General features: G+C 43.3%; 1 protein-coding gene across 1 annotated transcript; it reads left to right on the forward strand.

Annotated features, from left to right (window-relative positions):
* Nucleotides 1–4,534: 4,534 nt before the first annotated feature.
* Nucleotides 4,535–21,020, forward strand: ypel2a (yippee-like 2a). The gene is made up of 5 exons (XM_035780094.2): nt 4,535–4,700; nt 14,673–14,952; nt 16,992–17,035; nt 17,168–17,276; nt 17,777–21,020. The coding sequence occupies exons 2-5, from the start codon at nt 14,845–14,847 to the stop codon at nt 17,864–17,866; spliced, it is 351 nt and encodes a 116-aa protein (XP_035635987.1). The 5' UTR covers nt 4,535–4,700; nt 14,673–14,844; the 3' UTR covers nt 17,867–21,020.
* The last annotated feature ends 884 nt before the right edge of the window (nt 21,021–21,904 follow it).

The raw sequence follows: 21,904 nt of genomic DNA on the forward strand, positions 1-21,904 counted from the left end.
AGTTGTAAGTTCTCTACTGTGTTTTATTTGATTGTCACTCTCAGTACATCAGCTATGTTAATTCATTTCGCAGCCATAGGCCTACAGCATGATGGCATTACTGGCTTTGTGGGCATCTGTCATTTGAAGCAGAGAATAACTGAAGGAATACCTTGTTTACATGTTCAGCTATATGTTCTCAAACCGGATCCAGGCTGTATCATGTCCGGCAGCCATTGTAAATAAGAATTTGTTCTTAACTGACTTGCCTAGTTAAATTAAAGTGCTGACATAAATTGTGTAATGCAAATCCAACCCTTGTAATTTAGGTACAGTATGAAAATAAGGCGATGACAATTAGGCTACAGGAAATGAGCTTTCCCACCCAACCCAACATGCATACATTCATTTTTTTCTCCAACTGAGATACGTTCCGAATGGACCAGAGGACAGTCAGATCTGTTCCAAAAAGGCCAATGAAAAAACATACCCGTGCTGGTTTAGACCCGTTCAGATCCAAGAATAGAAAGAAATCTCCAACTGGGCGCTGCCAGCGCAATCAATAAATGAGCGATGTTGGCCAAATGATTCACAGTTAGGCCCTACATGTCCTTACCTGCCTATAAAAAAAATACAAAAACACTATTCGATGTGTATCATATTCACAACTTTATAGCTTATTTTATTGTTTTTACTGTCTTCAAACTATAATTGCCCACCTCACCGTTCAGCTGTCGGGTATTTGAGCGCTAAATACATCAGGGCATTGTATACATGTGTCCACTGTATGATATTTAAAAATATGTTCCCAAGACTGACATGCATTTCTTTAGACTTGTCTAAATACCGAGCACAAAATTAAAAACACAGTTCAAACTTAATTTAGCCAACAAAAAACTAACATATTTTGCATATTTAAAGAACTGGTTTAGATTATTTTAAGCCTACACCAATAATTACATACAATAATGATAAAACAAATGATAATGAATACGAAAATAAATAAATTGGTAAAATTGCATCAAACCTGAATAGCGAGTTGCACACAGTCCTTTTTGCCGCGCCAACTTTCTTGTCTTTGTCCAGTACAATATTAAAACTTGTCCACGAGGACATTCCCCTTGTCGCCATTTCACTATACTCCTTCTCTTCCAACTTTCGCCTTACTTTAATTAAAAAGGCCTCCATCTTCACAATTAACAGTAGCCTAGGCCAAGGCTCCTTTCACTCGTTCTCTTCTCAGCAGCAGAGGTGAGCTTCAAGCTTGCTCAGTTCTCATCACCTCACAGATGATTACATGAACAGAGGATGGGTCCAGTCAGTAAATACATGTTAATTGCACATACCGTGGCAATTATATCAGACCCACCCAGATCCTAGACAAAAAGTTAGAATTATCCCAGGTCGGATCTCGGAATTTCGGGTTCTGTTGGACCCGTGAAGGCCTATAAGCTATAAAGTGTAGAATATGATACACATCGAATAGTGTTTTTGTAATTTGATATATGCAGGTAAGGACATGTAAGGGCCTAACTGTGGATCATTTGGCCACCGTCACTGATTTATTGATGACGCTGTCAGCGCCCAGTTGGAGATTTCGTTCTCTTTCTACTCTCGGATCTGTTTTCCCACAGGCCATTTTGTAACAGATCTGACTGTCTTCTGGTACACTCGAAACAGAATTCTGTTTAAAATAATAATAATGTATGTATGAGAAAGTCACGGATCCATTTCGGAACAGGTCCAAAGGACCCGTGAAGACCTCTAACATAGAGCAACCATGTACTGTTCATCTATGGGAGCAACTGGAACAATTTGGCAAAATTGCTAAAATTAAGGAAATTAAATTAACCTAATAAAATGTTACCTGTAATGCACATCTCCTGTAGCCTAATTGTCATCTCCTTATTTTCATAATGTACCTAAATTCCAAAGGTTGGGCTCCCAAGTGGCGCAGCAGTCTAAGGCACTGCATCTCAGTGCAAGAGATGTCACTACAGTCCCTGGTTCAAATCCAGGCTGTATCACATCCGGCCGTAATTGGGAGCCCCATAGTGCAGCGCACAATTGGCCCAGCGTCGTCTGGGTTTGGTCAGGGTAGGCCATCATTGTAAAGAATAATTTGTTCTTAACTGACTTGCCTTTTACATGAAAAAATATATATATATACTATGTATCACTGACCCTGGATAAACTCGCGACTTGTTTAACATGGCCAATCGGTGCTTTTAGGTGCTTTAACTAGCTAGTTGGTTATACATAGGTAGTTTACGAGGTTAGCTGGTTTAAAAAAAAAACTAACCTAATTTTACCTAGCTACTTGTCCCTCAAGATACTACAGAAACTTATATATATATATTGATATGGTCAGCATTGTAGATCATTTCTCCTCGCTGGCTGCAGTTTTAGCCCATCTCGAAATAACAGAGAAATGCTGTGAAAACCAGCGTGTTTGGAATAGTAAATGAAATCTGGACACCGACTGTAGGCCTATAACCTCTCACATGTAACGTAATAGTAACTCCTGAAGAATTATGCAGTTCTTGCAGTGAAATTGTACAACAAATGTTAATTTTGTCTCAGGAAAAGGAATGGAGAAATATGATTTATTTCAGCATCTCCTCTTGAGAAAATGCGAATATGCATGCAATGTGTTATCTTTTACACTGTTATGCAATCAGACAGTATATATAAAATACGCACTTAAGACCCACTGAAGTCTTATCAGAAACGCGTTTTTTCGTTCTCAGCTTTTCATTTTCTTAAAACCAGTCAAACGGATGACATTTGGACATTTCGCACAGGACCAATCTGTTTTGGAGTTATTGCGTTCTCCCAGTCCCTAAACGAAACAGACAACTTTACCGGTGTTAACTAGATTACTAATGCATTTTATCAATATTCTAGTGACAGTATTCTAGTATTCTAGTGAGCACTACTTTATTTACTCTTCTGGAGCAAGATGTTATGAAATAAGAGAAGCTGCATGTATCAAACTATAGTTGACAAACAAATGGCCTAACAAATGTCGGATATTATAGTATGGCCTACCAAATGTCGGATATTATAAGCATAAATGTGTCTTAATTAGGGGTGAACGTAGCCAGTAGTAAACTAATTATTATTGTTGTGGATCGAACTGCGCAAGTAGCCTACTTTTTTAAAGTGATTTGTTTGACAATCAGATGAAAACGTCACACAACCACAATGATATGCGGAACTGAGCCTGCGCAGACCGAAAAAACAACAGTAAACAGGATCAGCATATTCCAGGCATTTTATCGGGTTTCTCATAACCGAGATACAACATTTTTGAAGTTATTGTAAACGGGGTATGTTTGTCAACTCAAAAACACAATAATTGAGTATCCGAATAATAACGGAATATTGGTATGCATATAAAGTGGTCACTGTTCCGAACCCTCTAGCTGATTTCTGCCATGGAACTTGGTCATGGCTAGAAAGGGTGCGGCTTTTGTTGAATTAACGTCATATTTGACATTTAATAGCAGATTAGAATAATTTACGTATAAGGATAAGATAATTGGGAAATGGGTTAGGGTTAGCTAAACACGCACATTTGACAGAAGCTGGATGCTTTCTAGCCACGATGAGGCTTATTTTACTGGAACCCTAGCCACTGAATTATCAGCGACGGCACAGCATTTACCCACTAGATGTCGCAGTTAACCAAGTTCTCGAGTGTGGTGTGAGAATTCTCAACATGGCCCCCTAACAGAAAGTAATTATTTCCCCTGCAAAAGTTTAAATAACGCTGTAATTTCCAATGCTTCTTATGTATATTTGGTCTTTCCTTAATTGTGTCCTTCAGTGCTGTATGTATGGCATGGTCATGCATACTTCCATCTTTTATTATAATGCTTAACACTAATATAGGGTTCTGCAGGTACAAGGTTTGCTGTAATCAATGCGCCAAATACAACAAGTGTAGACCTGACCGTGAAATTCTTACTTACAAGTCCTTAACCAACAAGCAGTTCATGAAATAGAATGAAGAAAATATTTACTAAATAAACACGATAAAATAACAATTACGAGACTATATACAGGGGATGTCTGTACCAAGGCAATGTACGGGGATACAGGTCAGTCGATGTAATTTATACACGTAGGTAGGGGTAACGTGAGAGAGAGAGAGAGAGAGAGATAGAGAGAGATAATATACAGTGAGTAGCATAATGTATGTAGACCTATTTGCTTTTCTACCATGACTGTAATTATGGAGAATATTGAAATTTGTCCATGTTGTTTGGTAAATTGGTAGGCTAAAGTTACTTACTGAGGCGCAAAGTGTGCAAAGAACTTCTGTCTATGATCGCCACGCATGTGGTTCACTACTGCGCAACGTACAGTAGGCACCCAATGTTGCGGGTGTAAAAGAAAGTAGGCACTTGATGCTCAACGCGCAACGATTGGTCATCCGCATTACCATCTGTAGCCAATGGCAACAATGTTGCTATGCTGTAATGTTACATTGATTGGTTCCCTTGAATGTCAGTCTGCCCTAGACGGGTACTGTCTTTGCTCAATTTAAACCGTGCGCTCTACATACAGTCAGTATCCGATTAACATCCTCTGTTTATCGAGGCTTGAAGTCAACGCGTAGAAGAAAACCCTTTAACAGAATGAGCAGGATTTGCAACACAAAGTTGTGATCTGCAAAGGACAAGAGGCGACGATTGAATTTTCTCTATCCAAAGGTACAGTCAATGCTTATTGTTATTGCACAACTGTACAGGTAGGTTTAAACGGATTGCATCTTGTCCGAAAGTTCAGAACGGGGCCTGAGACATGATTATAACTATTTTACAACAATTACACAATAACATTTCTGACCGACCATGCTTGGTGTATAACCTGCGGGTGTAGTGTGCGAGTGGAATTGATGTCGAATGTCCGCAGTGGCACTGGATGCGCTGGTTTAGATTACACAAAGTTGGCAGTGGCGTATTCTGCACCACCGCTTCACTGTCGTCTACCCTAAAACGCGCGATGGAAGTGGAAGTTGCAAAAAGGAATGCGTTATGAAATTAAATTGGCTCTGACTTGTTTTTGTTGACAGTTTTGTCCAATGTTGAAAATCATTTTTCATTACTTCTGCCACATTAATATAATTGACAGGCTTAAATTGGTTGTTTTAACAGCTATTCAAAATATTACCATCGTTTAGTGGTTGCATTATAATTCCTAATTCTATGGTTGTAACATTGTAACATCGATGTCATTGTCAAATGTTCGACAATACCTGATGTCAATCTTTCCTATTGATTTTCAGTGACCTCATAGCCCAGTGAGGGCTCTATCGTTTTTATCCATTCCTACAAAACCATACCAAAATAGTGAATCCAGTTTTATGGTGGGCCACGTAAACAGATGACAGCTGGTTCCCCTTGATTAGTCTCATAGATCTAATTTACTCTAAATCAGCTTGACCAAGTTGGCAGAGAGGGAATGGGTAGCTATTTTTACCCACTGTAACATCTCTGTTCAGTTCGACATTTCATTATCATCCGAGTGTGCGAAACAGCGCCCCTCTGTCTCTCTTACATGTAGGCCATCTATCTGATATCTGGTCCAAACGAATATTACATTTTTGCTTTCGATAGCGAAGCCAGGGAGCATTTGGCCTCCCTTGACCCCAAAAATAGAACAGTATTTCCAGTCAGCATTGAGCTAAACTGAGCGAGCACAACTAAATGGTCCTGGCAGAAAGAAAAGTGTCAAAGGAAGCCGTCTTGGATTTGGCTCTATCCGATCAAATCGCTTTGAGAGCATATGTCATGAACAGAAACAACTTGAATTGTTGCATCTCATTGTGTTATTGGTCTCCGGTGTCTAGCTAGCTAAAATTGTCCCTTTCTTAAATTAGCTATGGATGTAGATAGGGATTTGGAATTGTGGTTTTCCTTAATTCTCCGTACTGGCCAATGATTATAACGACGATTCTGATCCAACCATTAATTCATACATTGTTGTGCCCCTGGCCTGAGAGGATGGATGTTCAAAATGTAGCTAGATGTAGAAGGCTAATGTTAGCTAGCTAATGTTGCCCATGAATGGAAGTTAGGTTAGCGAGCAGGCATTTTAGCCACGTAGCCTAAGATAACAAAAAATAAAAGTGTGTACTGTGATAGCGTGATAGACATGAAAGAGAGGAGGATGGCATTGGTGTTTCTCTACAAGTAGGGTGCTTTGCTTCCCTGTTGATTTTTACCCATCCACTGCTACTGCTTAGGTTCCTATTTAGTCATAACCTTAACTGGCAAATTAATAAATCAACCACTTAATAGGTAGTTTTAAAACCACCCAAATGAAGCTACCTATGGAACACAGCAGATGAATCACTTGATATTGTCAAGCACTCAATGTTTGTCACCTCTTTCTTAGCCACTCAGTACTATGACAAAAAACAGCCTTTTAAATAATTGTCAGCACAAAATCCTAGTGTTTGTCATGAAGTCTGTGCCAGGACATGAAGCAGTGCAACAGAGATATAGCTGTGTGGGAGTGTTGTTGTGAGCCCCAGGGCCTTCTGAGTAGGAGGCTTTCTCTCAGTCAGTCTGTATACGAATGGCTGTGTATGGCTAGACTGAGGTTAGCTCACTTTGCCATTCAATCGCCACAACAGAGACTAAAGAAATCAGAGCATACAGGACAGGTATAACACAGTCAAGCTGGTGATACTCATAGTCAAGAATCTTACAATTCAACTTCCATTCCCCCTGAACAGCCTACAGTGTTGCATATTCAGTCAGTGTTTAACTCCATACTTTGCATCTTGGTAGGGTTGTGTAAGGTAACGCCGGTATAGTATACATACCCCGTACAAGTCAATAGACCCCAACTGGATATGATATTAGTGTGTATCTTCTTCACCGCTTCATAGCATCTTGTGTGTGTAGAAAGAGTGCTATTCAAAAGACACTGCTGGGTCCTCATATGGCAGTGAATCAATTCAGAGACCAGCTGTCTGCATTGGCCCTTTCATTCACCCAATGCTAATAAATGGAGTGAGAGAGCATGGCGGGGATGTTGACACGTTCTATCCAGCTGGTCACACCTATTTCCTGCCAGTCCTTCACACCAGCTGGGACATTAGCAGAACGTTCTACACCCCCTCCACACATTCAGGAGTTTGTCCTGTGTTGTGAAGGATGTGGTACATTCCATGTCTACGTTTTGAACAGGATCTGATTGACCTGAAAATCCGTGGTAATAATAGACTACCACCACATATCAACTGGGAATCATATCAAATGTTGTTTGTCACATGCTCCGTAAACAACAGGTGTAGACTAACAGTGAAATGCTTACTTACAGGCCCTTCCTAACAACACAGAGAGATAAATAATAGAAAAAAGTCATAAATACACAATGGTTAATGATAACTTGGCTATATACACAGTGCACTAATACTGAGTCAATGTGCAGGGCTACAAGGTAATTGAGGTAGGCAGCCATGCAATCTCCATAGACAAACATCAGCAGTAGAAGGGCCCATACTGAAGAGCTCAGTGACTTTCAAATTGGCACCATCATAGGATGCCACCTTTACAACAAGTCAGTGTGTCACATTTCTGCCATGCTAAAGCTGCCCCTGTCAACTCTAAGTGCTGTTATTGTGAAGTGGAAACGTCTAGGAGCAACAATGGCTCAGCCGCGAAGTGGTGTTTTAGAATACATTTTTATTTAACCTTTATTTAACTAGGCAAGTCATTTAAGAACAAATTCTTATTTAACAATGACGGCCAAACCCTCCCCTAACCCGGACGACGCTGGGCCAATTGTGCGCCGCCCTATGGGACTCCCGATCATGGCTGGTTGTGATACAGCCCAGGATCAAACCAGGGTCTGTAGTGACGCCTCTAACAGTGAACGGGACTGCCGAGTGCTAAAGCGCGTAAAGTGTAAAAATCCTCTGTCCTCGGTTGCAATACCCACTATTGAGTTCCAAACTGCCTCTGGAAGCAACGTCAGCACAAGAACTGTTCGTCGGGAGCTTTGTGAAATGGGTTTCCATGGCCTAGCAGCCGTACAAAGGTATAATGGCAAGCTTTGGCTGGAGTGGTGTTAAGCTCGCCACCATTGGACTGGAGCAGTGGAAACGCGTTCTCTGGAGTGATGAATCAGGCTTCACCATCTGGCAATCTGACGGAAGAATCTGGTTTTGGCAGATGCCAGGAGAACGCTGCCTGCTCCAATGCATAGTGCCAACTGTAAAGTTTGGTGTAGGAGGAATAAGGGTCCGGGGCTGTTTTTCATGGTTCGGGCTAGGCCCCTTAGTTCCAGTGAAGGGAAATCTTAACGCTACAGCATACAATGACATTCTAGGTTTCTGTGCTTTGTGGCATCAGTTTAGTGAAGGCCCTTTCCTGTTTCAGCATGATAAATCCCCAGTGCACTAATCGAGGTCCGTACAGAAATGGTTTGTCGAGATCGGCGTAGAATAACTTGACTGGCATGCACATTGCCCTGACTTCAACCTCATCAAACACCTTTGGGATGAATTGGAACGCCGACTACGAGCCAGGCCTAATAGCCTAACATCAGTTCCCTAATGCTCTTGTGGCTGAATGGAAGCAAGTCCCTGCAGTAATGTTCCAACATCTAGTGGAAAGCCTTCCCAGAAGAGTGGAGGCTGTTATTGCAGCAAAGGGCAACCAACTCCATATTAATGCCCATGATTTTGGAATGAGTAGTTTGATGAGCAGGTGTCCACATACTTTTGGTCATGTAGTGTAAGTAGGGTTAAAGTGAATAGGTAACAGAATAGATCAGGAGTAGGAACCCTGTTCCTGGAAGGGCCCAGGTACTACAGGATTTTGTTCTAACAAGGCACCACACCTGACCAACTGAGCTAATTGATCAGTTCAGTGATTGCCTAAATTCAACACACCTAGTCTTTTCAGGTCGGTTAAATTAAAAATAGGAAGTGCCTGTGGCACTCCAGGATCAGGGTTGCCTACCCCTGGGATATATTATAAACAGTAGCTGCAGCGTATGTGATGAGGGTGTGTGCTTGTGCATGGTGTGTGTTTCTATGTGTATTTCTATCAATGTGTGTGTGTATTGTGCATGTCAAAATGTGTGCAGGCCAATGTAGACCTACATGCATGTCAATGTGTGTGTGTGTGTATCCATCCTCCGCCGACGTCATCGGCCAGCCATCCCTCAGTGGCCCAGCCCCCTGACTGTCTGTCTGGCCAGACCCTGTGCTTTGCTTTGCCCCCTGTGGGTCTGCTGCTCTGCTACTGAATGATAGGTAGCCTAGTAGTGGTAGCCTAGCAGTGGTAGCCTAGTAGTGGTAGCCTAGCAGTGGTAGCCTAGCAGTGGTAGCCGAGTTACTGGGAGCCGTATGTGCAGTCTGGTGATGGAGTGGCTGGCCTACATACAGCAGCAGCCTAGTCTGGCCATGTAGCCGTATACTGTCACACTCACAAGCACCTGACACCAGTACTACTGCTGCCACTGACCTGCTTCTCCAACTCTCTCCTTTATTTATTTATCATTTTATCATGTCTCTATCTTTCCCTCATCCTACTGCAGTCTTCCATTCTCTTTATTTCTCTCTACTCTAAATCAATTCAACTAAGTTGGCAGAGGGGTGAATGGGTAGCTATCTTTACCCACAGTAACATCTCTGTTCCTTTGGACTTTTCATTGTCATCTGACATTATGATGAAATAGCAACCTAACTGGCAAATAAATACATCAACCACTTAATAGGTAGTTTTAAAACCACCCAAATGAAGCTACCTATGGAACACATCATAGAAGAAGCATCACTTGATATTGTTAAGCGTCCTCAATGTTTGTCACCTTTTCCTTGGCTCTGTACCATGTAAAAAAAAAAGCCTTTTCAGCCTTTTAAATAATTGGAAGCATAAGCACAAAATCCTAGCGTTTGTCATGAAGTCTGTGCCAGGACATGAAGCAGTGCAACAGAGATATAGCTGTGTGGGAGTGTTGTTGTGAGCCCCAGGGCCTTCTGAGTAGGAGACTTTCTCTCAGTCAGTCTGCATACGAATGGCTGTGTATGGCTAGACTGAGGTTAGTACGGTAGCTCACTTTGTCATTCAATCGCCATCACAGAGGCTGGAAAAATCAGAACATAATGTCCCTAACACCAGTACTACTGCTGCCACTGACCTGGTTCTCCCACTCTCTCTCCTTTTTATTTATCATATTTTATGATGTCTCTATCTCTCTCTCAACCTACTGTTGTCTTTCATTCTCTTTATTTATTTATTTATTTCTCTCTCTGGTTTTCTTATTCTCTTTCTCTTCCTGCTGCACTCTTGTACTTGTCACCATTTCTCTCTCCATCTCTGTCCTCGTGTCTCTCTCCATCTCTGTCCTCGTGTCTCTCTCCATCTCTGTCCTCGTGTCTCTCTCCATCTCTGTCCTCGTGTCTCTCTCCATCTCTGTCCTCGTTTCTCTCTCCATCTCTGTCCTCGTGTCTCTCTCCATCTCTGTCCTCGTTTCTCTCTCCATCTCTGTCCTCGTGTCTCTCTCCATCTCTGTCCTCGTGTCTCTCTCCATCTCTGTCCTCGTGTCTCTCTCCATCTCTGTCCTCGTTTCTCTCTCCACCTGTGTCCTCGTTTCTCTCTCCACCTGTGTTCTCGTTTCTCTCTCCATCTCTGTCCTCGTTTCTCTCTCCATCTGTGTCCTCGTGTCTCTCTCCATCTCTGTCCTCGTTTCTCTGTCCTCGTGTCTCTCTCCATCTCTGTCCTCGTGTCTCTCTCCATCTCTGTCCTCGTGTCTCTGTCCTCGTGTCTCTCTCCATCTCTGTCCTCGTGTCTCTCTCCATCTCTGTCCTCGTGTCTCTCTCCATCTCTGTCCTCGTTTCTCTCTCCATCTCTGTCCTCGTGTCTCTCCATCTCTGTCCTCGTGTCTCTCTCCATCTCTGTCCTCGTTTCTCTCTCCATCTCTGTCCTCGTGTCTCTCTCCATCTCTGTCCTCGTGTCTCTCTCCATCTCTGTCCTCGTTTCTCTCTCCATCTCTGTCCTCGTTTCTCTCTCCATCTCTGTCCTCGTGTCTCTCTCCATCTCTGTCCTCGTGTCTCTCTCCATCTCTGTCCTCGTGTCTCTCTCCATCTCTGTCCTCGTGTCTCTCTCCATCTCTGTCCTCGTTTCTCTCTCCATCTCTGTCCTCGTTTCTCTCTCCATCTCTGTCCTCGTGTCTCTCTCCATCTCTGTCCTCGTGTCTCTCTCCATCTCTGTCCTCGTGTCTCTCTCCATCTCTGTCCTCGTTTCTCTCTCCATCTCTGTCCTCGTTTCTCTCTCCATCTCTGTCCTTGTTTCTCTCTCCATCTCTGTCCTTGTTTCTCTCTCCATCTCTGTCCTCGTTTTGCCTGCCCTTTTTTAGATGATCTCTCTCACACCCTTTCATTCTCTTTTCCGACCCCTGTGTTTTCTAATGACCGTCACTCATGCCATGCCAGCCTCATCTCCGTTCCCAAGGCACGTGCCTTTGTTGTATTAGCTAGTTGGCTGAGCACTAACAAATGTAACCTTAACTGATTACTCTTCGTCAGTTAGCTAATGACAACATGTGTCAGATCATTATATCTCAGATGAATGATGCTGTTTCAACAGTCTCACTCCTTCAAAATAATAAGCATGTTTTTGGTAAGGTTCATTCTCTTCTCTCTATAGCATTCTGGTTCCTTGGTGTCCTCCAGATCTTACAGTCTGCAACATCTCTTTTGTTGTGCAAACGTGAAGGGCCCTGCCATTGACAGAGGACCATTTGATGCAACCTCCACCATGGCTAGTTCCTTTGTTATTCAATGGCGGCGATTTGGTTGAAGTCTGTAATCTCAATTTGAAAAGGGGGGATGAAGAGGGAGAGGGCCCTTCTCCACTGGTGGTGTTCCTGGGTGATCTGAAATCATGAAGGACAATGGAGAATTTCCTTCCCCATGGAGAGGTGTCTCCTTCAGTGACTTGTGAATATTGGTCGGAGTCGCTGTCCTGTGTTGAATGTAGGTTTTAGATGTGGATTGGGAGAAGGAAGTGTCCTACCTGGCCAGACGGTGTGGGTGAGGGCAGTGGGGGGTGAGGTGTCGCTACATAGGGCCTATAGTAGATGAATCCAGATCCTACATGGGATGGTTGGATGACTGGGGCTCATTGGTAGCCAGGCAGTCATTTCCAGACTATTTAAATGGTTGCTGGGTTAGTTTTTAGGCCTATTTGAAACGACCTCACCATGATAGCTTGTCATCTCTTATCTTTGCTGTCTGGCTGTTGTTTCAGTCTTTCATCTTTTGATATGTGCGTTTATTTTTAACCGCTTTGCTGGGGTGAAGGTAGACCTGTTATCGAGGCTCCGGTAATGAACCGTATAGAGGCTTGCTTTTGTTTTCATTGGTTTTGCCCAGAGGGAAGACATTAAGGATGGAGTCTGTCATTTGTGCTTGTTAGGGTAGAGAATAGCTAGTGATGCCTGCCCACACCGCATACACACACACACGCACGCACACACACACACAGACACGTGCAGTCTGTGTGAGGTGCTGCAGTTGTTGCCCACAGACAAAGCTGGCAATGTATGGCTTCTACAGCCCAGCCAACCTCTTTTTGTTTGGAGATGGGTGTCTTTTTTCTCTTCTCGGGCTGACATGGTTAGACTAAGCGCTATACGTTATTGATTGGGGCTTCTGAATGGGCAGGATGGCAATGATTAGACATTAGGTATCTATGGGCACAGTTCCTTTTTCATATCAATGGTGGTCACAGTAAATTAACGTTTGTAATCCCAAGCTTGATTCCGTCAAAAGGCGATGTGTGTTTATTTGAACAGGCTCGACTGATACAGCTAGCGCCTTTAATCATTTCAGATTGCGGTTGACTGATTGATTGGCCATTTGGAATGGTACACACACACACACACAAAGACACACACACAGTGTCAGCTCAGAGGTAACAGTGGACCTTAGTGTCATGGCTGTTGTCACTTTGACTGGCCACCATGGCGGTGACCCTTGCCCAGAGAGAGAGAGAGAGATAGCTCAGCACTTCCATTCTTCTCTCAGAGGGTGGTGGGTGCCCCCTACATATTGTGCCAGGCCCTAGGTCCTTAGTCAGCAGGCTTTACAGCAGGCTTACATGGCATGAGCCGCTTACCTAGCGCGAACTGCTGAGTAGAGATACAGGAGTGAGCATTCTGGACTCCCTCTGTATGGCTAGTGTGCACTAACAGTATAGGGCCCCTGTAATGGACAAAATACGGGCACGGCCATTGTTTATGTGGCCAGAGGGGGAAATGTGGTAGCCCTTCTTCACAGTATGGAATCATCCAAAGAATCATCCCAAAAATGTTACAAATTGTAAACCTTACATGAGTCTGAATTACAAGTCTGTCTGCTTCCTTCTTGCTGTTGTCTTGCAGTCAGACCAGGTGAAATGTAGACCTGTGAAAAAGCATGGCATGTTTTTATTTGTCGAGGGTAGTTGGAATGCTATTTTGCTATGAAGCAGACTACCTTTTTAATCACGTTGCGTGTCAAAGCACGCAATCAGTGGTTGTGACAAAGGGTGTGATAAGTGGGTACAGTACAGCAGTAGTGTAGCCTTCCTCCATTTCTGCTTGTCTGTTATCTCTTCAGCACGGGCTCTGCCACTTTAGCCTTTGTGGTGCTGATGTCACAACCCTCTGATCACAGCATCTAATCAATCGCCTGTGTGTGTGTACGCGAGCGAGCGAGGCTAACCACTCTGCCATATGTTTGATTAGCTCAACAAATCTTTCCTCTCATTCAATTAGCAAGGTAAAGATCTCTTCTTATCATGTTCTTTTTGCTTCACTGACAGTTCCTTTTCTCAATGTGCTTGGTATATTGACGTTGACCACTCAAAAACTATATTTTGGTATTTGTTTCATTAGTCCACTGATGATACAGTCCCAAAATGTTTTTAATGTCAGAAATTATGTTTTCAAGATATAGAACATTCAAAATGCAGAAAGGTTCACATATGACGTGTGTACAGCAGGTTGTTTTAATTAGGCCTGTTTTAGAATTCAAAGCCACTGCTAACATTGTACAGGTGGATATCATTCCAGAGCTATTAAAAAGTGCAACACCAGCGAAAATGGAAAAGTATTCTAAGAAAAACTATGTTGTGAGATATGAGTACATAAAAAACACGATAATGTACATCAATGTTGACCATTTTGGTGCTGGAACAGTAGCAGGCCACTGAGGCCCGTAGAAGGAGCATTTTACTAGCTCCGCCACTACTGCATACACATCCTGTCCTACACACCTTTCTTTCCCTCAGCTCCTCTTTGTGGGTGTTTGGTTGCCGTAGTCTATAGACCACACACATACATTTAGCTACACACTCCTGGACACTTCCATACATTTAGCTACACACTCCTGGTGGAGGGCATTGTATTGAACTGGGTAATAATTCACAAACACTTGCCACCATTCTTTAATAAAAGAGAGCCTCAAGTAAGACTTGTTGGAAAGATTGGGTCAATGAACTGGCTTTTTTCAAAATGATTTTCCCACTCCGTGGAGTGTAGGTCTGGATCATTGTGTCTGGGTGCGTTTATACATGTGTGTAATATTCATATTTGGCATTCTCAACGCAAAATATTTCTGTGCCTTGACGATAAACATGATCTGTTATCGTGGATCCATATTAAAGTGCCCCCCCCAGGTGTGTGCCTCCCACCCCGCGCCCCACCACGGCCCTCACCTGTGTGTTGCGGTGCTTCCCCTGCGAGCCGTCCTGGGCCGGCAGCCCCTTCCTGCACCGCCCCCATACTTCGCCCAGCAACAGCAACGCCGTCGCCCCTGAAACCGCTGCTGTCTCCCAGGCAACTGTCATCATGACGCGCTCCAAGACCTTCCAGGCCTACCTGCCCAACTGCCACCGTACCTACAGCTGCATCCACTGTCGAGCTCACCTGGCCAACCATGACGAGCTCATCTCCAAGGTAGGCTTTTTCGACGAGGACAAAAAAGTTGAAGTACATTTGTGAACAGGGCAGCTATGTCATGTGTATGAAGCTGCATAGCAGAGGAGCTCTGCAGTTGTAGTTAAACCCCATATTTTAACAGCTGTAAATCCTTATGCTGGCACACTTCCTAGCATCTACTGCAGGGCCTTAGTGTGTGTGTGTGTGTGTGTGTGTGTGTGTGTGTGTGTGTGTGTGGTTGCATTTGCTTACGATAACATTGGACATTCATCGTGTTCCACCAGGTTGACCCGGGTTCACTTTATTCCACCAGTTGTTGCGGTCATTAACACAGTAACGGCCCTGAATTACTTAACACATGTCAGGATCAAGGAAAAGCCCTTAATCCATTTAGCTTTGTGTGCAACTGCAAGAGAGAAATAACGAAGGAAATGAGAGCGAGATAAAAGAGAGGGGCGAGAGAGGTCATCATATTACTGTCACCTCCTGGAACTCTCTAGACTAGAGCATCATGGGTAATATCCCCGGGTGGATGGAGAGGCCAGGCCACAAAGCTCCCTAATACACAGACACACACAGCTTTTCATAGACACTAGTGGGCTTTTAGTGTAAGCCAGCAGCACATCAAAGCAGATTGACTGTGTTCACTCTGCAAACACACAGTTTCCATGGAAGCAGCATGTTTTTATGTCAGACTAAAATAAAGAGGGCAATGATTGCATGTGTGTGTGGGTGGATGATTGTGTGTAATGTGTGTCTGTGAGAAAGCCAGAGAGAGAGAGAGTGAGAAAAAGAAAGGAGAGTTTGTAGGAGAAAATGTGTGCATGTGTGTGTGTTAAACCATAGAGGCTTCATGTTTATCTACAATATATTAGATAGCATGGAACATAGCCACAACACAGCTCCACACCAAACACCACACATACAGCACAGCTCCACACCACCCCATACATGACACTACACCACACGCCACAGTACCACACTACCACATCAGCGCTGTCAAATCCAAAGCGACTCACAGTCATGCGTACGTACATTTTATGGGTGGTCCTGGTCTGGGTATCAAACCCACTATCCTGCCGTTGTAAAGCTCCATGCTCTAGCAACTGAGCTACATAGGACCACCCCATACCATATAGCTCCATCCCCCACACTACACCACAGAGATCCATCCCCCACACTACACACCAGAGATCCATCCCCCACACTACACCACAGAGATCCATCCCCCCACCATACACACCACACAGATCCACCCAGGCTCCTGGTGGCTACGGAGCTACACACATGTCACATTGCGACACACACTACCAGCTTGGCAAAAGCAGCCAATCGTAAAGCCTTCTCCCTCAGGGCTGTTTTTTCTATGGCCATATGGTAGGGCAGAACTCTGACTCGGCCTATCAAAAGGCTTATATTATGTGTCTCCTGTGAACTCCTTTGTCGTTGTTGAAAATACGTTGTCGTCAAAAGCTTGAATTGATATAGGTATGTGTGGTACATATCATATAAGTGGCTAGGTAGGTACGTACGGTATAGGTAGGTATGTACGGTATAGGTAGGTATGTGTGGTACATATCATATAAGTGGCTAGGTAGGTACGTACGGTATAGGTAGGTATGTACGGTATAGGTAGGTATGTACGGTATAGGTATGTACGGTATAGGTAGGTACGTACGGTATAGGTAGGTACGTACGGTATAGGTAGGTACGTACAGTATAGGTAGGTACGTACGGTATAGGTAGGTGCGTACGGTATAGGTAGGTACGTACGGTATAGGTAGGTACGTACGGTATAGGTAGGTGCGTACGGTATAGGTAGGTACGTACGGTATAGGTAGGTATGTACGGTACATACCATATAAGTGGAAAAACAATACCATTCTCTATGGGATACCTTTGTTTTAGGAACGTGAGTGATGCCATGTGTCTGCCTTGATGCTTGCATCGCTGTGGAAAACAGGTGGAAAAAAACAACAGACCATTAATGTCTACTCCCGTGATAGGATTGTGACTTTTCTCATCCTGTTCTCCCTCTCTCTTTGTCTCTCATCCAGTCCTTCCAAGGAAGTCAAGGTCGAGCTTACCTCTTCAACTCAGTGTAAGTACCTGAGCCTATTTTTATTATTCTCCAAATCAAACTCCCATTTTATCACTTTGCCACCCCTCTCTATTTTTTACATTTTATTTTCTTCACCTTTCTCTCCATTTATCCTCTTGCTCTCCGTCTCAGGGTGAACGTGGGGTGTGGACCAGCAGAAGAGAGGGTTCTGTTGACAGGGCTTCACGCGGTGGCTGATATCTACTGTGAAAACTGTAAAACTACGCTGGGCTGGAAATACGTAAGTAGCTAATTCCATAGGAATCCCCCACAAACAGATCTCTAGACATGCAGGTGTATAACACATCTATAGACATGATAAACAAATGCTCCACATTGCTGGTGTCCCTGGCTTCGCTTTGTGGGGTAACTATGTGTATGTGGGTGTGTGGAGGTCAGTGAGAGAGACCCGGGTGGTACGTGGCCTTGTAGTGTTTTATGGTGTTGCCATCTGTGTGATGTTATTAATATCCTCCACGAGGCCTAATGCTCCAGCACTGTCAAGGGGCCAAAAGTGCTGTTGTCGACCTAGTACACCCATCAACAGGGGGATGATAAGCACACAAACACACACACTCTCACCCATGCATATGCACCTACAAGCACTCTACGTCACACACACACTACGTATTTTATTAGGATTACGTATAAAATAACAAGAAAGGGAGATTACCCCAGATAGAAAATCACACTGTTCACATTCACGACAATGCTCCAGTGTGTCTCTCTTTCTCTCTGCAGGAGCATGCCTTTGAGAGCAGTCAGAAGTACAAGGAGGGGAAGTTCATTATCGAGCTGGCCCACATGATCAAGGACAATGGCTGGGACTGAGGGGGCTTACCTAACCCCTAAGGTTTACTGCTAGCTCATCCACATGGCCCTATTCACCTGAGACACAGCTCATGTACTCCCACAATACACAGGTGTAATGGTGTGTGTGCGCGAGTGTGCGTGCATGTGTGTTTACCAGAATGATAATCTCCAGTCTAAAGCATATACAGATATGCACAAACACACACACACACACAGTTGCACAGAGACGCGTGTTTGTATTCACTCTGCATGCTGAAGCTTTTCCAGGCCTCAGGGTGGACAGGAGCCCACAGGTTAAGGGTTATAGGTCATAGGTTATGGTCTCTCTGGGGGATGAATGAGATGAACAATGACCATGGTAATGGACAAACAAGAATGGACCCCTCCAACCCCCCAAGACCCACTAACCCTACAATGAGGTGAAATTCTGTTAAACATTCCGTTTTTTACCTGCAATCACCCTCACTACCCTACATGGATCCTTCCACATGAATGCATTTTTTGGTTACTATGTTTCAATGGACTCCATTGAATTAGGAATTAGAATCATTGTATAGGATCTCAATGATGGGCAGACTCATTGAAGACACCAACCAACCAGAATCACCAGACTTCTTGAAGCCTGAAATCGTCCAAAACTCCTTTCAACCAAATCAGCACCTTATCGTTCGGGATTGAGTTTGAAACAGATTGTCATAAATCTAATACTGCTTGATTGTTCATCTGAAAAACAAATCTTTGCTGTTCTTAGTTTTTTTATTTGAGCATGTGGTTAAGCTATGGATATATTTGTTAATTTATTTGGTATTGTTTGGGGACAATCCCCTTTTCCCCCTTTGTTAAAAGGTAGTAGCTTTGTTGGTTCCCCCCTCACTTCCAATGGTAGCAATCTTAAAAAAGGAGGTGTCATTCAAGTTGTCATCCCTTTGCCGATCTGAGTGTGCTATTTACCACCCTCTGTGAATGTTTTAGTAATGGCAGTGTGTGAGAGGAACCCAGATTGCACAAGGTTTACATGTCAACTGGGTAAAGAGACCGGGGGGGGGGGTTTAGCACCCGTAGCTCTTTTCAGTCTCAAAGCAATGCAGACATGAAGGTGATGCAAACTGATGAGGAAATTAGGCATGTGAAGTGCCCCTTTCCTAGACGCTGATCTGAAGTCAGTGTTGTGTCACCCCCCATCCCCCCAGAGGTTAAGGTTAGGATATGGAGAGGGAAAGCTGATCCTAGAGCTGCAACTTCTAACACGCACCTCACACAGACTGATGGTTGTGAACTGGTGGTTCTCTGTTTACCTGGGTCTGCATCCTCCACTGCCTCCTTGCTTTGTTTTGCTGTTGATTTGATAAGATTTGAGAATTACAACATTTAAAATGGACTTTCTACAGTCTGGAACAGGAGAACCAATCAAAAGCCACAGAATACCCAATCAGAGGGTGTCACACATCCCAGCACAACAACCAAAGACTCCCATCAACAATAAGTTGACCAAACAATGGACCTTGCGATTGATTGCTAGTATCAGGAAGTTGCCGAATGAAAGATTGTGATTGGCCGAGAGCCACTGTTGAACCTTGGCCTTTCTCTGTGAGATAATGCATTGTTTGGTTGCGACAATTACAATGTTAATACCTGTATATTCACTATGAACATGTGCATTATTATGTAATGATAAACAGTATTACACCATGTAAATAGCCATATTCAATGTTTTATTTATTCAATTGATGATTATTTTAGTCTATGCTCTGCTGTCTGTCTTGGGGCCCCTTGGACAGTTAGATTTCCTACTTTTTTACTATTTGGAGAGAAAAAATAAGAAAAAAAGTATTTTGCAAAGGAAGGAAAATTGATGGAAATATACAGTATGGAGACTCAATAAAGATTCTCATTTGATTGATCTGAAACAGAGGCTAGAGTATGTTTAATACTCGCCTGGTTGCTAGTCTTGTACTTTAGCCAACCCCTTTGGCTTTTGAGATGACAACAACCACAGGTAGCCTAGTGGTTAGAGCATGGGGCCAGTAGCTGAATGGTTGCTGGATGAAATCCCCCGAGCTGGCAAGGTAAAAATCTGTCATTCTGTCCCTGAACAAGGCAGTTAACCCACTGTTCGCCGGTAGGCTGTCATTGTAAATAAGAATTAGTTCTTAACTGACTTGCCTAGTTAAATAAAATAAATAAAAACCACAAATGAGCTGGCTAAAACAGAAACAGATCTGGCAACCAGGGTCATTGTATTGTACATACAGTGCCTTCAGAAAGTATTCATACCCCTTGACTTATTACACATTTTGTTGAACCTGGATTCAAAATGGATTCAATATTTCTTTCTTACCCATATTCACGCACACACGCACACACACTACCCCATCATGATAAATTGAAAACATGTTTTTTTAAATGTTTGCGCATTTATTGAAAATGAAATACAGAACCATCTAATTTACATAAGTGAGTCAATACATGTTAGAATCACCTTTGGCAGCGATTACAGACGAGAGTTTTTTGGGGTCAGTCTCTAAGAGTCTCTAAGACACCTGGATTGTACAATATTTGCACATTATTCTTTTTTAAATTCTTGTCAAGTTGTTTGTTGATAATTGCTCAACAGCCATTTTCAAGTTTTGCCATAGATTTCCAAGCTGATTTAAGTCAAAACTGTAACTAGGCCACTCAGGAACATTCAATGTCGTCTTGGTAAGCAACTCCAGTATATACAGTACATGTGTTTTAGGTTACTGTCCTGCTGAAAGGTGAATCTGTCTTCCAGTGTCTGTTGGAAAGCAGACTGAAGAAGGTTTTCCTCTTCAGGATTTTACCTGTGTTTAGCTCTTTTCTGTTTATTTTTAAACAAAAAAAAAAACATCTTAATCCTTGCTGATGACAGGCATACCAATAACATGATGCAGCCACCACCATGCTTGATGTGATGTCTTGTTGGATTTGCCACAAACATAAGGCTTTGTATTCAGAACATAAAGTTCCTTTCTTTGCCACATTTTTTGCAGTTTTACTTTAGTGCCTTATTGCAAACAGTATGCATGTTTTGGAATATTTCTGTACACGCAAACTTCTTTTCACTCTGCCATTTAGGTTAGTATTGTGGAGTAAGTACAATGTTGTTGATGCATCCTCACAGCCATTAAACTCTGTAACTGTTTTAAAGTCACCATTTGCCCCATGGTGAAATCCCAGAGCTGTTTCCTTCCTCTCCGGCAACTTAGTTAGGAAGGATGCCGGTATCTCTGTAGTTAATGGGTTTATTGATACACCATCCAAAGCGTAATTAATAACTTCACCAAGCTCAAAGGGATATTTAATGTCTGCTTTTTTTCTTTTACCCACCTAACAATAGGTGCCCTTTGCGAGGCATTGGAACACTTCCCTGGTCTTTGTGGTTGAATCTGTCTTTGAAATTCAGTGCTCAACTATAATTGTATGTGTGGGGTACAGAGATGAGGTAGTCATTCAAAAATAATGGTAAAGACTATTATTGCACAAAGAGTGAGTCCATGCAATTTATGTGACTTGTTAAGTACATAAAATTAAAATAACAAAGGGGTTGAATACCTATTAATTGAAAACATTTCAGCTGTTCATTTTTAATTACTTTGTTAAAAAAAACTTATTTTTTTAAACAGTGGGCCTCCCGAGTGGCACGGTGGTCTAAGACACTGCATCGCAGTGCGAGCTGTGCCACTAGAGATTCTGGGTTTGAGTCCAGGCTCTGTCGCAGCCGGCCGTGACCGGGAGACCCATGGGGCGGCGCACAATTGGCCCAGCATCGTCCGGGTTAGGGGAGGGTTTGGCCGGCAGGGATGACCTTATCCCATCGCACACTAGCGGCTCCTGTGGCGGGCCAGGCGCAGTACACACTGACAAGGTCGCCAAGTGTACGCTGTTTCCTCCGACACATTGGTGCGGCTGGCTTCCGGGTTAAATGGGCATTGTGTCAAGAAGCTGGTTGGGTTGTGTTTCAGAAGACTCACAGCTCTCGACCTTCGCCTCTCCTGAGTCCGTACGGGAGTTGCAGCGATGAGACAAGACTGTAAC

The sequence above is a fragment of the Oncorhynchus keta genome, chromosome 11, assembly GCF_023373465.1.
Source record: "Oncorhynchus keta strain PuntledgeMale-10-30-2019 chromosome 11, Oket_V2, whole genome shotgun sequence".
Classification (NCBI taxonomy): Eukaryota; Metazoa; Chordata; class Actinopteri; order Salmoniformes; family Salmonidae; genus Oncorhynchus; species Oncorhynchus keta.

Excerpts from the sequence above, each read along its gene's own strand:
- ypel2a (XM_035780094.2), top strand. The coding sequence starts at position 14,845 with ATGACGCGCTCCAAGACCTTCCAGGCCTACCTGCCCAACTGCCACCGT. Across the intron at positions 17,036-17,167 it reads GCTTACCTCTTCAACTCAGT|GGTGAACGTGGGGTGTGGAC; the intron begins GTAAGTACCTGA and ends TCTCCGTCTCAG. Across the intron at positions 17,277-17,776 it reads CTACGCTGGGCTGGAAATAC|GAGCATGCCTTTGAGAGCAG; the intron begins GTAAGTAGCTAA and ends TTCTCTCTGCAG.